At 44.3% G+C, this 17,591-nt stretch overlaps 1 protein-coding gene across 1 annotated transcript in view; it reads right to left on the bottom strand.

Annotated features, from left to right (window-relative positions):
* Nucleotides 1–204: 204 nt before the first annotated feature.
* The window catches only part of LOC112072017 (nectin-2-like), a 34,767-nt gene continuing 17,380 nt past the window's right edge, over nt 205–17,591 (bottom strand). The window contains exons 3-4 of the mRNA XM_070439611.1: nt 10,739–10,825; nt 205–297 (exon numbers count right to left, since the gene is read on the bottom strand). Coding sequence (XP_070295712.1) covers nt 205–297; nt 10,739–10,825 — 180 coding nt within the window. The remainder of the gene's footprint in view (nt 298–10,738; nt 10,826–17,591) is intronic.

The raw sequence follows: 17,591 nt of genomic DNA, 5'->3' as shown, positions 1-17,591 counted from the left end.
AGACTGAGATGGGGAGAAGGGTCTGAGACAGAGTCAAGATGATTGGGAGAAGGGGTTGAGACAGAGTCAGACTGAGATGGGGAGAAGGGTCTGAGACAAGGTCAAGACTGGATGGGAGAAGGGGCTGAGACAGAGTCAAGACTGAGATGGGGAGAAGGGGTCTGAGACAGATCAAGACTGAGTGGGGAGAGTGGTCTGACAGAGTCAGAACTGAGATGGGGAGAAGGGGTCTGGAGAAGTCAGACTGAGATGGGAGAGGGTCTGAGACGAGTCAAGACTGAGATGGGGAGAAGTGGTCTGAGACGGGTCAAATGAGATGGGAGAGTGTCTGAGAAGAGTCAGACTGAATGGGGAGAGGGGTCTGACGAGTCAATGAGATGGGGAGAGGGTTGAGACAGAGTCAGACTGAGATGGGGGAAGTGTCTGAGACAGAGCCAAATAGTAAAGGGTTGAGACGGCACTGAGGGGGTCTAGCAGGTAGACGATGGAAGTGTCTGATGACGCCAAACACAGTGGGGAGACATGGCACTGATCCTAAGCTTCGAGATGGGGCTAAAGGATTATGTAGCGAGTCAAGACTGAGGTCAGAAAAATGTGAGTCCAGTTCAAGCATTATTATAATACTCCATAATAAGTCTCAACATGTCCAGTAATTACTTGACATCAGAAAGTGAAACAATGCATAGCTGAAGGCAATAGAGCCATTCTATAATAACTGACCCAAACACAGTGGGGAACAATGGCCTACGCCTTCAGAGATGGGCTAAGGTTTATAAATATTATTATAATGTATAATATTATATATACTTCAGATCGTTAGGGGAACGGAAGGTTAACACTGAAGAGAAACATATTCAAATGTAGCTACTAAGTCAGCCATTGGCTAGGCAATCAGAAGCAAGGCATCTGCCATTCAACTGTTTTAGGGCAACTTTTTGGAGTGACTGTGGAATCAACCAATCACATTTTTACAGATCAGGGTTAGGGTTAGATCAGATCAGGGTTAGAGCAGATCAGGGTTAGGGTTAGACCAGATCATGGTTAGGATTAGATCAGATCAGGGTTAGGGTTAGACAGATCAGGGTTAGAGCAGATCAGGGTTAGGGTTAGATCAGATCAGGGTTAGGGTTAGATCAGATCAGGGTTAGAGCAGATCAGGGTTAGGGTTAGATCAGATCAGGGTTAGGATTAGATCAGATCAGGGTTAGGGTTAGATCAGATCAGGGTTAGAGCAGATCAGGGTTAGGGTTAGATCAGCTCAGGGTTAGGGTTAGATCAGATCAGGGTTAGATCAGATCAGGGGTTAGGGTTAGATCAGATCAGGGTTAGAGCAGATCAGGGTTAGCGTTAGATCAGGGTTAGGGTTAGTAGATCAGGGGTTTAGGATTAAGATCAGATCAGGGTTAGAGCAGATCAGGGTTAGGGTTAGATCAGATCAGGCTGACTTCTGAGAATCTGTAGGCGAGCGAGTAAACTCCCACGGCCTTTCTTCATTGGGGAAATAAAATGTATGATCTACGATTACGATCATCCTGCCAACGGGACGTTAAGAACTGTAATATATTTTGTTTCACCGAGTCGTGGCTGAACAACGACACAGATAATATAGAGCTGGCGAGATTTTCCATGCACCGGCAGAACAGAGAAGCTACCTCTGGTAAGACGAGGGGTAGGGGTGTGTGTCTTTTTGTCAATAACAACTGGTGTGCGATGTCTAATATTAAAGAAGTCTCGAGGTATTGCTCGCCTGAGGTAGAGTACCTTATGATAAGCTGTAGACCRCACTATCTACCAAGAGAGTTCTCATCTATATTATTCATAGCCGTCTATTTACCACCACAGGCCGATGCTGGCACTAAGACCGCACTCAACCAGCTGTATAAGGACATAAGCAAACAAGAAAATGCTCATCCAGAAGCGGCGCTCCTAGTGGCCGGGGACTTTAATGCAGGCAAACTTAAATCAGTTTTACAAAAATTTTACCAGCATGTCACATGTGCAACCAGAGGGAAAAAAACTCTTGACCACCTTTACTCCACACACAGAGATGCATACAAAGCTCTCCCCTCACCCTCCATTTGGCAAATCTGACCATAATTCTATCCCCTTGATTCCTGCTTACAAGCTAAAATTAAAGCAGTGACTCACTCAATAAGTGGTCAGATGACGCGGATGCTACGCTACATGACTGTTTTGCTAGCACAGACAGGAATAATTTCCGGGATTCATCCAATGGCATTGAGTAGTATACTACCTCAGTCATCTCCTTCATCAATAAGTGCATCGACGACGTCGTCACCACAGTATATCCCGACCAGAACCATGGATTATAAGCAACATCCACATCGAGCAAAAGGCTAGAGCTGCCGCTTTCAAGGAGCGGGAGACTAATATGGACGCTTATAAGAAATCCCGCTATGCACTCAGATGAACCATCAAACAAGCAAAGCGTCATTACAGGATTAAGATTGAATTCTACTACACCGGCTCTGACGCTCGTTGGATGTGGCAGGGCTTGAAAACTATTAACGGACTAGAAAGGGAAACCCAGACTTGACCTGCCCAGTGACGCAAGCATACCAGACAAGCTAAATGCCTTTTATGCTCGCTTCGAGGCAAGCAACACTGAAGCATGCACGAGAGCACCAGCTGTTCTGGATGACTGTGTGATAACGCTCTCGGTAGCCAATGTGAGCAAGACCTTTAAACAGGTAAACATTCACAAAGCCAAGGGGCCAGATGGATTACCAGGCCGTATACTCAATGCATGCGAGGACCAACTGGCAACTGTCTTCACTGACATTTTCCACCTCTCCCTGACTGATCCTCAAAAAGTTCTACAGCTGCACCATCGATAGCGTCCTGACAGGTTGCATCACCGCCTGTTATGGCAACTGCTCGGCATCTGACCGTAAGGTGCTACAGAGGGTAGTGCGTACGGCCCAGTACATCACTGGGGCCAAGCTTCCTGCAATCCAGGACCTTAACTCAGCAAAAAAACAAACGTTCTCTCACTGTCAACTGTGTTTATTGTCAGCAAACTTAACATGTGTAAATATTTGTATGAACATAACAAGATTCAACAACTGAGACATAAACTGAACAAGGTCCACAGACATGTGACTAACAGAAATGGAATAATGTGTCCGTGAACAAAGGGCGGGTCAAAATCCAAATTTACAGTCAGTATCTGGTGTGGCCACAAGCTGCATTAAGTACTGCTGTGCATCTCCTCCTCATGGACTGCACCAGATTTGCCAGTTCTTGCTGTGAGATGTTACCCCACTCTTCCACCAAGGCACCTGCAAGTTCCCGGACATTTCTGGGCGGAATGGCCCTAGCCCTCACCCTCCGATCCAACAGGTCCCAGACGTGCTCAATGGGATTGAGATCCGGGCTCTTCACTGGGCATGGCAGAACACTGACATTCCTGTCTTGCAGGAAATCACACACAGAACGAGCAGTATGGCTGGTGGCATTGTCATGCTGGAGGGTCATGTCAGGATGAGCCTGAAGGAAGAGTACTGCATGAGGGAAGAGGATGTCTTCCCTGTAACGCACAGCGTTGAGATTGCCTGCAATCACAACAAGCTCAGTCCAATGATGCTGTGACACACCGCCCCAGACCATGATGGACCCTGAACCTCCAAATCGATCCCACTCCAGAGTACAGGCCTCGGTGTAACGCTCATTCCTTCGACGATAAACGCAAATCCGACCATCAACCCTGGTGAGACAAAACCGCGACTCGTCAGAGAAGAGCAGTTTTTGCCATTCCTGTCTGGTGCAGCGACGGTGGGTTTGTGCCCATAGGCGATGCTGTTGCCGGTGATGTCTGGTGAGGACCTGCCTTACAACAAGCCTACAAGCCCTCAGTCCAGCCTCTTTCAGCCTTTTGCGGACAGTCTGAGCACTGATGGAGGAATTGTGCGTTCCTGGATTAACTCGAGCAGTTGTTGTTGCCATCCTGTACCTGTCCCGCATGTGTGATATTCAGATGTACCAATCCTGTGCAGGTGTTGTTACACGTGGTCTGCCTCTGCGAGGACAATCAGCTGTGCGTCCTGTCTCCCTGTAGCGCTGTCTTAGGCATCTCACAGTACGGACATTGCGATTTATTGCGATTTATCTGTAGTCCTCATGCCTCCTTGCAGCATGCCTAAGGCATGTTTACGCAGATGAGCAGGTACCCTGGGCATCTTTCTTTTGGTGTTTTTCAGAGTCAGTAGAAAGGCCTCATTAGTGTCCTAAGTTTTCATTAACTGTGACCTTAATTGCCTACTGTCTGTAAGCTGTTAGTGTCTTAACGACCGTTCCACAGGTGCATGTTCATTAATTGTTTATGGTTCATTGAACAAGCATGGGAAACAGTGCTTAAACCCTTTACAATGAAGATCTGTGAAGTTATTTGGATTTTTACGAATGATCTTTGAAAGACGGTCCTGAAAAAGGGCCGTTTCTTTTTTTTGCTGAGATTATATAAAGGCGGTGTCGGAGGATAGCCCATAAAATTGTCAGAGACTCCAGTCACCCAAGTCATAGACTGTTTTCTCTGCTACCGCATGGCAAGTGGTACTGGAGTGCCAAGTCTAGGACCAAAACGCTCCCCCCAAGCCATAAGACTGCTGAACAATAAATAAAATGGCCACCGGACTATTACATTGAACCCCCCGCCATTTGTTCTGTACACTGCTGCTACTCGCTGTTTATTATCTATGCATAGTCACTTCACCCCTACCTACATGTACAAATTACTTCTAACCTGTACCCCCGCACATTGACTCGGTACCGGTATCCCCTGTATATAGCCTCGTTATTGTTATGTTATTGTGTTACTTCATGATTTTTATTTTTTTTTATTTTATTTTTTTACTTTAGTTTATTTGGTAAATATTTTCTTAACTCTTCTTTAACTGCACTGTTGGTTAAGGGCTTGTAAGTAATTATGTTAAGTTCTACACTTGTTTTATTCAGCACATGTGACAAATAATGTTTGATTTCATTTTATTCGTTATCAAAGAGGATGTTGTTGCTAGTTTACATTTCAAATGATCATCATCTGGTAAGTGGAAATGTGTTTAATGCTGCGTGCTTGCTGTTGTCAGCCATCCCTTTGTGTTTTAATGCTGTTGTCTCTTTGTGTTATCCAGGTACCTGGAGTAGGATTAAATAGGGTCAGTGTGGTTGACAGGCTCTGCTTCCTTATATAACAGTGTAGCATTGTGCAACAGTGTAGGTTTTGTTTTGTTGCCAAACTTACTTTGCTATCTGACAACTTTACGGTTTTTACTTTTTAATTACCGTTTATATTTTGCTGTGTTGCTGTGCGTTTTGTTGCCAAATTTACTTTGCTACCTGACAACTTTACGGTTTTTACTTTTTAATTACCGTTTATATTTTTAGTTTTTCCCTCAACTTTTTTTTTTCATTCAACTTTTTCACTCCGGACGCTTTATCTGGACATGGTTCGTCAGCACCTTCAACAGCCGAAGCTAAGTAGTAACTTTAACATGATGCCTTCTAATTGCAGTCGCTGTTGTATACAGGAGAACAATCGCCTTATGGCGATGATAGCTGTGCTACAGGCCCAACTTCAGACGCAATCGTTAGGCAGGGTAATTTCAGTATAGGAAAGGATGAAACAGCGTCTGTGCCACCAGTAAGTACAGATAGTAGTATAAACCCCCCCCCCCGCACAGTCCCCGCAGCCGGACAACTTTCTCATGGCTTCTGGAGGGAAATGCTGTAGGAATGCTCAACCGGTGTCGCTCATTCAGCCGACAGAAACTTTCAACCGGTTTTCCCCATTAAGTAGCGAGTCGGAGTCTGAGACCGAGTCTTCTCTTGTCTCTACTCCTCCCGTTACGGGGTCTGAGACGCCGAAGCTTCCCACCATTAGCTCTGACAAATTGAAAACCCTAGTCATTGGCGAMTCCATTACCCGCAGTATTAGACTTAAAACGAATCACCCAGCGATCATACACTGTTTACCAGGGGGCAGGGCTACCGACGTTGAGGCTAATCTGAAGATGGTGCTGGCTAAAGCTAAAACTGGTGAGTGTAGAGAGTATAGAGATATTGTTATCCACGTCGGCACCAACGATGTTAGGATGAAACAGTCAGAGATCACCAAGCGCAACATAGCTTCAGCGTGTAAATCAGCTAGAAAGATGTGTCGGCATCGAATAATTTGTCTCTGGCCCCCTCCCGGTTAGGGGGAGTGATGAGCTCTACAGCAGAGTCTCACAACTCAATCGCTGGTTGAAAACTGTGTCAGCCCACCCAGGCCCACCCAAGTCTACGCCCCTGATGCAAACAGCACATGATGACAATTGCGCATCACAAATAGCCTAATAACCAACACTGATGATCCCTTCCCAGGGAGAACTGATGATCCCTTCCCAGGGAGAACTGATGATCCCTTCCCAGGGAGAACTGATGATCCCTTCCCAGGAGAACTGATGATCCACCCTTCCCAGGGAGAACTGAATGATCCCTTCCCAGGGAGAAACTGCATGATCCCTTCCCAGGGAGAACTGATGATCCCTCCAGGAGAACTGATATCCTCCAGGGAGAACTGATGATCCCTTCCCAGGGAGAACTGATGAACCCTTCCCAGGAGAACTGATGAACCCTTCCCAGGGAGAAATGATGATCCCTTCCCAGGGAGAACTGATGATCCCTTCCTCCAGGGAGAAGATGAACCTTCCCAGGGAGAATTGATGATCCCTTCCCAGGGAGAACTGATGATCTTCCCTTCCCAGGGAAGAACTTGATGATCCCTCCCAGGGGAGAACTGATGTTGATTGGTTAAACAGGTATTTTATCTGTTTTCCACGTCTATGTTCAGACAGCTCTACTCTTTCATAAACCACCTGGCTGTTCTGTTCAGACAGCTCTACTCTTTCATAAACACCTGGCTGTTCTGTTCAGAACAGCTCTACTCTTTCATAAACCACCTGGCTGTTCTGTTCAGACAGCTCTACTCTTTCATAAACCACCTGGCTGTTCTGTTCAGACAGCTCTACCCTTTCATAAACCACCTGGCTGTTCTGTCGAGACAGCACTACCATTTCCCGTGACAACAGGAGTGGTGGGTAACACAAGGACAACAGAAAATAGCAGTGGAGCAATTACAACCCTGGGTACGCCATTACCTTGCGTTACCTTGCGCCATTACATTACCTATTGAAACCTGCATGGCAATCCCCCAGAGACTGAGGCCTTCTCATTAGGCTCTAACTCCTTCATTTCGCTAATACACAGCCCTTCTCCTTGACAAACGTGGTTCCCTGTATCTCTGTGATGTCATATTGATGCCAGGGGTGTAACTGTGTGTCCAGGAAAATGTCCAGGAGGATTCTGAGTGTAGACAGGATAATGGATGAGTATCTATCTACACACAGACAGAGGATGCACTCTAGATGTGTGTAGATAGATACTCTAGATGTGTAGATAGATACTCTAGATGTGTAGATGGATATCTGATGTGTAGAAGATACTCTAGATGTGTAGTATGGATACTCTAGAGTGTGTAGATGGATACTCTAGATGTGTAGATAGATCTCTAGATGTAGTAGATAGATACTCTAGATGTGTAGATAGATCTCTAGATTGTGTTTAGATGTGTAGACTCTAGCTGTGTAGATAGATCTCTAGATGTGTAGATTTGATACTCTAGTGTGTAGCTAGACTGCTAGTGTTGTAGAAGATACTCTAGTGTGTGTGGATACTTAGATGTGTAGTGGAGTATCTAGATGTTGTAGATTGAGTACTCTAGATGTGTAGATAGATACTCTAATGTGTAGATAGATAATCGTTAGATGTGTAGTATCTGTGTGTAGATAGATACTCTAGATGTGTATGATTACTCTAGATTGTAGATGATCTCTGATGTGTAGATGGATATCTAGATGTGTAGATAGATACTCTAGATGTGTAGATGATACTCTAGAGTGTGTGATAGATACTCTAGATGTGTAGAATGGATACTCTAGATGTGTAGATGATACTCTAGATGTGTAGAGTCTCTAGATGTGTGATAGATACTCTAGTGTGTGAGCCTAAGTGTGATGTACTCTAGATGTGTAGATAGATATCTAGATGTGTAGATAGATACTCTAGATGTGTAGATGGTATCTCTAGATGTGTAGATAGATACTCTAGATGTGTAGTATAATACTCTAGATGTGTAGATAATACTCTAGATGTGTAGATAGTACTCGTAGATGTGTTAGATATAACTCTAGATTGTGTAGATAGGATTACTCTAGATGTGTGATGAGATACTCTAGATGTGTTAGATAGATACTCTTAGGTGTGTAGATGGATATACTCTAAGATGTGAGTATATACTCTAGATGTGTAGATAGATACTCTAACTGTGTAGATAGATACTCTAGATGTGTAGATACGGTACTCTAGATGTGTATGAAGTACTCTAGATTGTAGTAGATACTCTAGATGTGTAGATAGATACTCTAGATGTGTAGATAGATACTCTGATGTGTAGTAGATACTCTTAGATGTGTAGATAGTTACTCTAGATGTGTAGATATATACTCTAGATGTGTAGATAGATACTCTAGATGTGTAGATATATACTCTAGATGTATCCTCTGAGTGTAGATAGATACTCTAGATGTATCCCAAATGCCACACCACTTTCTTTAAGGACAGAGCCTAGCAACAGGATAACACCAAGCCTGCAGGATTCTCCCAGAGTTAAAAACGTATTCTTCTTCCCCTTCATTATCAGCAGGGACAATTGGTTTTTCATGGGGTGAAGGGATAGTAATTAGGATATGCTTGACAGATCATTGAAAAAAGTGTGGCGTCAACGCAGTAATGACTCAGGATGGGGTTAATATGATGATTGGGAGTGGGGGACAAAACAGCTCTTTCCTCAGGTAAGGAATGTGGGAAGACTACCCTTTACAAGTGAATGAAACTTTATAAAACAAAGTAGATTTTCTTCTGACTGCATTTGGCTTTTCTGATGCCTGGAAACCCTTTTTCAATGGGAACACCTGACACATTCTGATCTTTAATTCCCAAATGAAGAGGGTGTGGGGCTTCTTTCCTGTGAGAGTTCATTTAGGGAGAGCCTGACATAGTTTATCTTTTACTTCATTGTCCTCTAATGTGTGAAGTTAGGACAGAATCCATCCAGACATTGAATATGTACAAGTTCTTGGGTAAAACACTTTAAGGATTCCTAGCAGTCCCAAACGTAGCATACCCACCACTGACAAATCAGTCGCTGTGGGAGCCTATCCTCTTCCAGCTGGACATGAACAGGGGAGGAGACCGCTGCTACCGTCTGTATGTATAATGGCCTGACAAGCCCTGAGGTTGTCAAAACCCTGTAGACCTGGCCTATACACCTGTTCAACATGGCTCTGTAGTACCCTGTACACCTGGCCTATACACCTGTTCAACATGGCTCTGTAGTACCCTGTACACTGTCGACACTATGGCTCTGATAGTCCCTAATTCGAACTCTTGAGTTGAGACTTGTACTCCTGGCCTTATACACATCGTATCAAGTGCACAAATTGGGCTCTGAGTAGTACTACTGTAAAAGATGACCCGTCTAAGTACCCTATACACCTGCTCAACATGCTCTGTAGTACCCGTGACACCTGGCCTATACACCTGTTCAACATGGCTCTGTAGTACCCTGTACACAACGATATCTTACAGGCTACCTGTATGTAGCCCGAACCTGTTTCCATGGTACTAGTAGTATGTAACTGCCTATCACGCTGTTGCAACATGGCTCTGTGTAGATACCAACCAACTGCTACACCCATGGGCCTGACTATCTCTCTGTATCACATTGGTTCTGCAGTAACGCACTGTAGCACCAAGTACTCTCCTCTGGTCTCTGTCAGTTACCACCTGTATCCAAGAGAACACATCGTGCACAGCCGCTAAAAAATGGGTAAATGATGGGAAATCTGACGGTTTTACATTCCTGGTGTCGATATTTACATTAGTGTTCAATTCATGAGGCTACATCGCTTTAGTACCGCAAGTAATTTTTTCTCTGGTGCACTGCTAGATTTTGTAAAACACTGGTCTCTGCTATAGAAAGGCTCACCATGACTGTAACGACGCTGTTCACTATGGATCTGTAGTTAACCTGCATCGTTTCCCTGTAACTCCTGGAACAATACGGTTGGCCTCTTGTGAGTACCCTTGTACACTTCTGTACCAGACCATGGCTTAACACATGATAGTACATCTATGGACACTGTACACCTGGCTATACACCTCTGTACAAACATGGCTCTGTAGTAACCAGCTTCTAGAGTTCACCTGCTATCACCTGTACAACAATGGCTCTGGTAGTACCTTTTCTGTATCAGTCCATGGCCTATAATTCACAACTGGTACAAGCAATGGCCTCTGTTAGTGACCGTGTGTAAACTGTTAACATACCTCTGCATATAATGGCTTGTAGTGTACCCGTGGCTGTAACGACCTGGCTAGTCATAAGTAACAAACCCTGTATACTACTATGCGGTCTCTGATAGTGAACCTTAAAAATATCTGAACACCTGTACACTGCAAACAACTTGGCTCTGTAGTAGCCACTGTTTACACCTGGCCTATTACACACTGGTACAACATGGCTCTGTAGTACCCTGTACACCTGTACAACATGGCTCTGTAGTACCCTGTACACCTGGCCTATACACCTGTTCACCTTGGTCAAGGCTGCTCTACTCACCGGCTTGTTAGTGAAGGGTGTAGACTCAGAGGGTACCATGTCGTAATATGGAGGCTGGAGAGGAAGCTTCTTGTCCAGGGTAAGCACCTACACAGGAAACACCACAGCTCAGAGTAATGTGGAAATGGAGACGCCATAGACATATTATCAGTAGAACAGACCTAGTCACTCAGACCACAGTGATTTCACTCATTCTTATTGGCATACAATATATGAGTATTACAACAGGTTGGATGGAGTGTCATAAATCACATTTCAATCAAATTCATTAATAAAGCCCTTCTTAAATCAGCTGATATCTCAAACTGCTGTACAGAAACCCAGCCTAAAACCCCAAACAGCAAGCATTGCAGGTGTAGAAGCACGGTGGCTAGGAAAAACTCCCTAGAAAGGCAGGAACCTAGGAAGAAACCTAGAGAGGAACCAGGCTATGAGGAGGGGTGGCCAGTCCTCTTCTGGCTGTGCCGGGTGGAGATTATAAGAGTACAAGGCCATTAAGGCCAGATTGTTCTTCAAGGTGTTCAAACGTTCATAGATGACCAGCAGGGTTGTAGAGGGTGCAACAGGTCAGTATCTCAGGAGTAAATATCAGTTGACTTTTCATAGCCAAGCATTCAGAGTGTCTCTATCGCTCCTGCTGTCTCTACAGAGTTGAAAACAGCAGGTCTGAAACACAGGCTTCCAGGGTAGGCAATTTTAGGGCTTCACCATATTTCATCGAAATGTACAGCTGTGTGTCGTCCGCATAGCAGTGAAAGTTGACATTGTGTTTCTTAATGACATCAGCAAGAAGTAGAATATATAGTGAAAACAGTAGTGGTCCTAAAATGGAACCTTGAGGAACACTGAAATGTAAATCAAATCAAAGTTTATTTGTCACATACGCTGAATACAACAGGTGTAGTAGACCTTACAGTGAAATGTTTACTTACAGGCTCTAACCAACAGTGCAAAAAAGGTATTAGGTGAACAATAGGTAGGTAAAGAAATAAAACAACAGTAAAAAGACAGGCTATATACAGTAGCAAGGCTATACAAGTAGCGAAGCTACAATACAGACACCGGTTAGTCAGGCTGATTGAGGTAGTATGTACATGTTAAAGTGACTATGCATATATGATGAACAGAGAGTAGCAGTAGCGTAAAAGAGGGGTTGGCGGGTGGCGGGTGGGACACAATGCAGAAACGTACAATTGATTTGTACATTTGACAAACCATCCACAGAGACTAAGTAATATATCTTTCCAACAGATTAAATCTAAACCAGGCAAGAACTTTTTCATGTATACCAATTAGGTTTTTCAATCTCTCCAAAAGAATGTTGTGATCGATGGTCAAAAGCAGCACTTTGTTCTATTACAGGGGTGGGCAACTCCTGATTGGTGTCACACCTTTTCTCCATCAATCAGCAAACACGGCTGATTAATAAACTAATTGCATTCTAAACTGAAGATCATGATTAGGTGATTATTGGAGTCAGGTGTGTTAGCTGGGGCTGGGGCAAAACCGTGACACCAATCAGGCCCTCGAGGACTGGAATTGCCCACCCCTGGTCTAGGAGCACGAGGACAGATGCAGAGCCTTGGTCTGACACCATTAAAATATCATTTACAACCTTCACAAATGCAGTCTCAGTGATATAATGGGTCAAAAACCAGACTGAAGCAGTTTTTATACATTATTTGTCTTCGGGAAGGCAGTGAGTTGCTGCTCACAACAGCTTTTTCAAAAATGTTTAAGAAGAATGGGAGATTCTACAGATGCACAATCGAGAGCATCCTGTCGGGCTGTATCACCGCCTGGTACGGCAACTGCTCCGCCCACAACCGTAAGGCTCTCCAGAGGGTAGTGAGGTCTGCAGAACGCATCACCGGGGGCAAACTACCTGCCCTCCAGGACACCTACACCACCCGATGTCACAGGAAGGCCATAAAGATCATCAAGGACAACAACCACCCAAGCCACTGCCTGTTCACCCCGCTATCATCCAGAAGGCGAGGTCAGTACAGGTGCATCAAAGCAGGGACCGAGAGACTGAAAAACAGCTTCTATCTCAAGGCCATCAGACTGTTAAACAGCCACCACTAACATTTAGYGGCCGCTGCCAACATACTGACTCAACTCCAGCCACTTTAAAAATGGGAATTGATGGAAATTATGTAAAAATGTACCACTAGCCACTTTAAACAATGCCACTTAATATAATGTTTACATACCCTACATTACCCATCTCATATGTATATGTATATACTGTACTCTATATCATCTACTGCATCTTGCCATCTTTATGTAATACATGTACCACTAGCCACTTTAAACTATGCCACTTTATGTTTACATACCCTACAGTACTCATCTCATATGTATATACCGTACTCTATACCATCTACTGCATCTTGCCTATGCCGTTCTGTACCATCACTCATTCATATATCTTTATGTACATATCTTTATCCCTTTACACTTGTGTGTGTGTATAAGGTAGTAGTTGTGGAATTGTTAGGTTAGATTACTTGTTGTTATTACTGCATTGTCGGAACTAGAAGCACAAGCATTTCGCTACACTCGCATTAACATCTGCTAACCATGTGTATGTGACTAATAAAATTTGATTTGATTTGATTTAGATTTGATTTGATTTGATTCAATATTTTTTAAATAATTTCCGGGTCAAGGTTCAGCTTTTTCAAGGCCACTTTTAGTGAGTTTGGTACACGTGAAAAAGGAGCCGTTTACTATGTTCAACATAGTCGGGCCAAGCACAGGAAGTAGCTCTTTCAGAAGTTTTGTTGGAATAGGGTCCAGCGTGCAGCTTGAAGGTTTAGAGGGCATGACTATTTTCATGAACATGTCAAGAGATACAGGATTAAAAAAGGAGTGTCTCTTGATCCCAGGTCCTGGAAGTTCTGTGCAGACTCAGGACAACTGAGCCTTGGAGAAATATGCAGATTCAAAGAGGAGTCCGTAATTTGCTTTCTAACGATCATTATCTTACCATCGAAGAAGTTCATGAATTCATCACTGCTGAAGTGAAAGCCATCCTCTGATGGGGAATGCTGTGTTTTATTTAGCTTTGCGACAGTATCAAAAATAAAATTTGGGATTGTTCTTATTCTCCTCAAATAGCTTGGAAAAATAGGATGATCAAGCAGCAGTGAGGACTCTTCAATACTGCACGGTACTGTCTTTCCAAGCTAATCGGAAAACTTTGAGTTTAGTGTAGCGCCATTTTCGTTGCAATTTTCTGTAAACTTGCTTCAGAGCTCGGGTATTTTCTGTATACCAGGGAGCTAGTTTCTTATGACAAATGTTTTTTGTTTTTAGTGGTGCGACTGCATCTAGGCTAGTGTTTCCTAGCCACCGTGCTTCTACACCTGCATTGCTTGCTGTTTGGGGTTTTAGGCTGAGTTTCTGTACAGCACTTTGTGACATCAGCTGATGTAAGAAGGGCTTCATATATACATTTGATTGATTGGATTGATATTTAGAGGGCAAGTTGGTCAGGATGATATCTATGAGGGTGCCCATGGTTATGGATTTAGGGTTGTACCTGGTAGGTTCCTTGATAATTTGTGTGAGATTGAGGGCATCTATCTTAGATTGTAGGATGGCCGGTGTGTTAAGCATATCCCAGTTTAGGTCACCTAACAGAACGAACTCTGAAGATAGATGGGGGACAATCTATTCACATATGGTGTGATAGTAAGACTGAACTCTGAAGGTAGATGGGGGACAATCTATTCACATATGGTGTGATAGTAAGACTGAACTCTGAAGATAGATGGGGGACAATCTATTCACATATGGTGTGATAGTAAGACTGAACTCTGCAGGTAGATGGGGGACAATCTATTCACATATGGTGTGATAGTAAGACTGAACTCTGCAGGCTATCTCTACAGTAGATTGCAATTCCGCCCCCTTTGGCAGTTCTTTCTTGTCTTGGAAAATGTTGTAGTTAGGGATTGAAATTTCAGGGTTTTTGGTGGCCTTCCTAAGCCAGGATTCAGACACGGCTAGGACATCCAGGTTGGCAGAGTGTGCTAAAACAGTAACTAAAACAAACTTAGGGAGGAGGCTTCTAATGTTATCATGCATGAAACCAAGGCTTTTACGGTTACAGAAGTCAAGAAATGAGAGCGCCTGGGGAATGGGCGTGGTAGTGGGGGCTACAGGGCCTGGGTTAACCTCTACATCGCCAGAGGAACAGAGGAGGAGTAGGATAAGGGTACGGCTAAAGGCTTTAAGAACTGATTGTCTAGTGCTTTCGGAACAGAGAGTAAAAAGAGCAGATTTATGGGCGTGGAAGAATAGATTCAAAGCATAATGTACAGATAAGGGTATGGTAGGATGTGAGTACACTGGAGGTAAACCTAGGCATTGAGTGACGATGAGAGGTTTTATCTCTAGAAGCACCAGTTAAGCCAGGTGAGGTCAACGCATCTGTGGAGGATGGAACAAAAGGGCCATGTAAGGCTTGTTTGGCAGGGCTAGGGGCTCTACAGTGAAATAAGACAATCACTAACCAAAACAGCAATAGACAAGGCATATTGACATTAGGGAGAGGCATGTGTAGCCGAGTGATCATAGGGTCCAAAGAGTGAGCCGATTCAGTAGCCGCTACTACGCTAGACGAGCTGGAGACACGGCGATCTAGACAGCTAGCGGGCCAGGGCTAGCAGATGGGCCTCAGGCGATGTCGCTACGGAAGAGCCTGTTGAGACCACCTCGGACGGTTACATCGACAGACCAGTGGTGATGGATCGGCGCGGCGCCGTGTCGGCAGTAAAGTGTCCAAGCCAATTGGCAAAAGAGGTATTGTAGCCCAAGAATTGGCTGGTGGACCTCTTTGGCTAGCCTGGAGATGGGCCTAGCTCGAGGCTAGCTCAAGGCTAACTGCTGCTTGTTTCGGGACAAAGACGTTAGCCAGGTGTAGCAACTTAATTGCAGCTAGCTAGCTGCGATGATCCGGTGTAACGGTTCAGCGCTTGCGGTAGGAATCCGGAGATGTGGTAGAGAAAAAGCAGTCCGATATGCTCTGGGTTGATAACGCGCTGTACAGACTGGTAGGTATTGACCGAGCTGAGGCTGGCTAGTGACCGAGTTAACAGTGAAGACCGCTAGTAGTGGCTAACTGACTACTAGCTAGTTAGCTGGCTAGGTTCCGATAGGGGTTCCGGTTCTAAAGTATAAAAATAGCAGATCCGTACCACATTGGGTGAGGCGGGTTGCAGGAGAGTATGTTCAGTCCGTAAATGGAAAGTGAGAAAAATATATACAAAAAATGTACGAATAAAAAAAGGGAAAAAATATATATTTACACGGGACAGGACAAGACTAAACACACGTCCGACTGCTACGCCGTCTTGGAAGACTTAAAGACAGGATGCAAACCAACTAGAGGTTCATCTATCAAGACCACTGGAGCACTGGGCCAGCCACTCTTAAATAGCACCGGGCCAGCACAGGTGAAACACCTTCCCACTAACGAGATGACAACCAGCACAGGTGAAACACCTTCCCACTAACGAGATGACAACCAGAACAGGTGTAACACATACTGACTAACGAGATGACAACCAGAACAGGTGTAACACATACTGACATAAGAGGTGACACCCAGCACAGGTGTAACACATACTGCATACGAGGTACAACAGAAAGGTGTAACACATACTGATAATGAGGTGACAAACCAGCACAGGTGTAACACATACTGACTAACGAGGTGAACCAGCCAAGGTGTAACACATACTGACAATTGGGTGAAACCAGCACAGGTGTATTCATACTGACTAATGAGGTGACAACCGGCACAGGTGTAAACATACTGACTAATGAGTTGACAACCAGCACAGGTGTAACACATACTGACTAATGAGTTGACAACAGAAGGTGTAACACTACTGACTAATGAGGTGACAACCAGCACAGGTGTATTACATACTGACTATGAGGTGACAACCAGCACAGGTGTAACACATACTGACTAATGAGTTGACAACCAGCACAGGTGTAACACATACTGACTATGAGTTGAACAACCAGCAAGGTGTAACATAATGACTAACGAGGTGACAACCAGAACAGGTGTAACACATACTGACTAACGAGATGAAAACCAGCACAGTGTAACACATACTGACTAACGAGGTAACACAGACAGGGTGTAACACAATACTGTAGAGTGACAACCAGCAGGTGTACACATACTGACTAACGAGTGACAACCAGCACAGGTGTAACACATACTGACTAATGAGTTGACAACCAGCAGGTGTAACATACTGACTAATGAGTTGACACCGCACAGGTGTATTACATACTGACAATGAGGTGACAAGCCAGGTGTAACACATACTGACTAACGAGGTGACAACCGACAGTGTACATATGACTAAGAGATGCAACACGGTGTAACATACTGACATACGAGATGACAACCAGAAGGTGTACACATACTGACTAACGAGATGGAACGCAGGTGTAACACATACTGACTAATGAGTTGACAAGCACAGGTGTAACACATACTGACTAAGAGTGACAACCAGCACAGGTGTAACACATCTGACTAATGAGTGACAACCAGCACAGGTTAAATACTGACTAACGAGGTGACAACCAGCACAGGTGTAACACATACTGACTAATGAGTTGACAACCAGCACAGGTGTAACACATACTGACTAATGAGTGACAACCAGCACAGGTGTAACCATACTGATACAGGTGAACAGCACGGTGTACATACTGATAAGAGTGACAACCAGAAGGTGTTAATACTGACTAACGGAGGTGACAACCGCCAGGTGTAACATACTGACTAACGAGGTGACAACCAGCACAGGTG

The sequence above is a fragment of the Salvelinus sp. IW2-2015 genome, unplaced genomic scaffold (genome assembly GCF_002910315.2).
Source record: "Salvelinus sp. IW2-2015 unplaced genomic scaffold, ASM291031v2 Un_scaffold1801, whole genome shotgun sequence".
Lineage (NCBI taxonomy): Eukaryota > Metazoa > Chordata > Actinopteri > Salmoniformes > Salmonidae > Salvelinus > Salvelinus sp. IW2-2015.
The sequence above is the reverse complement of the archived record's forward strand: the minus strand, read 5'-3'. Positions and strand labels throughout refer to the sequence as shown.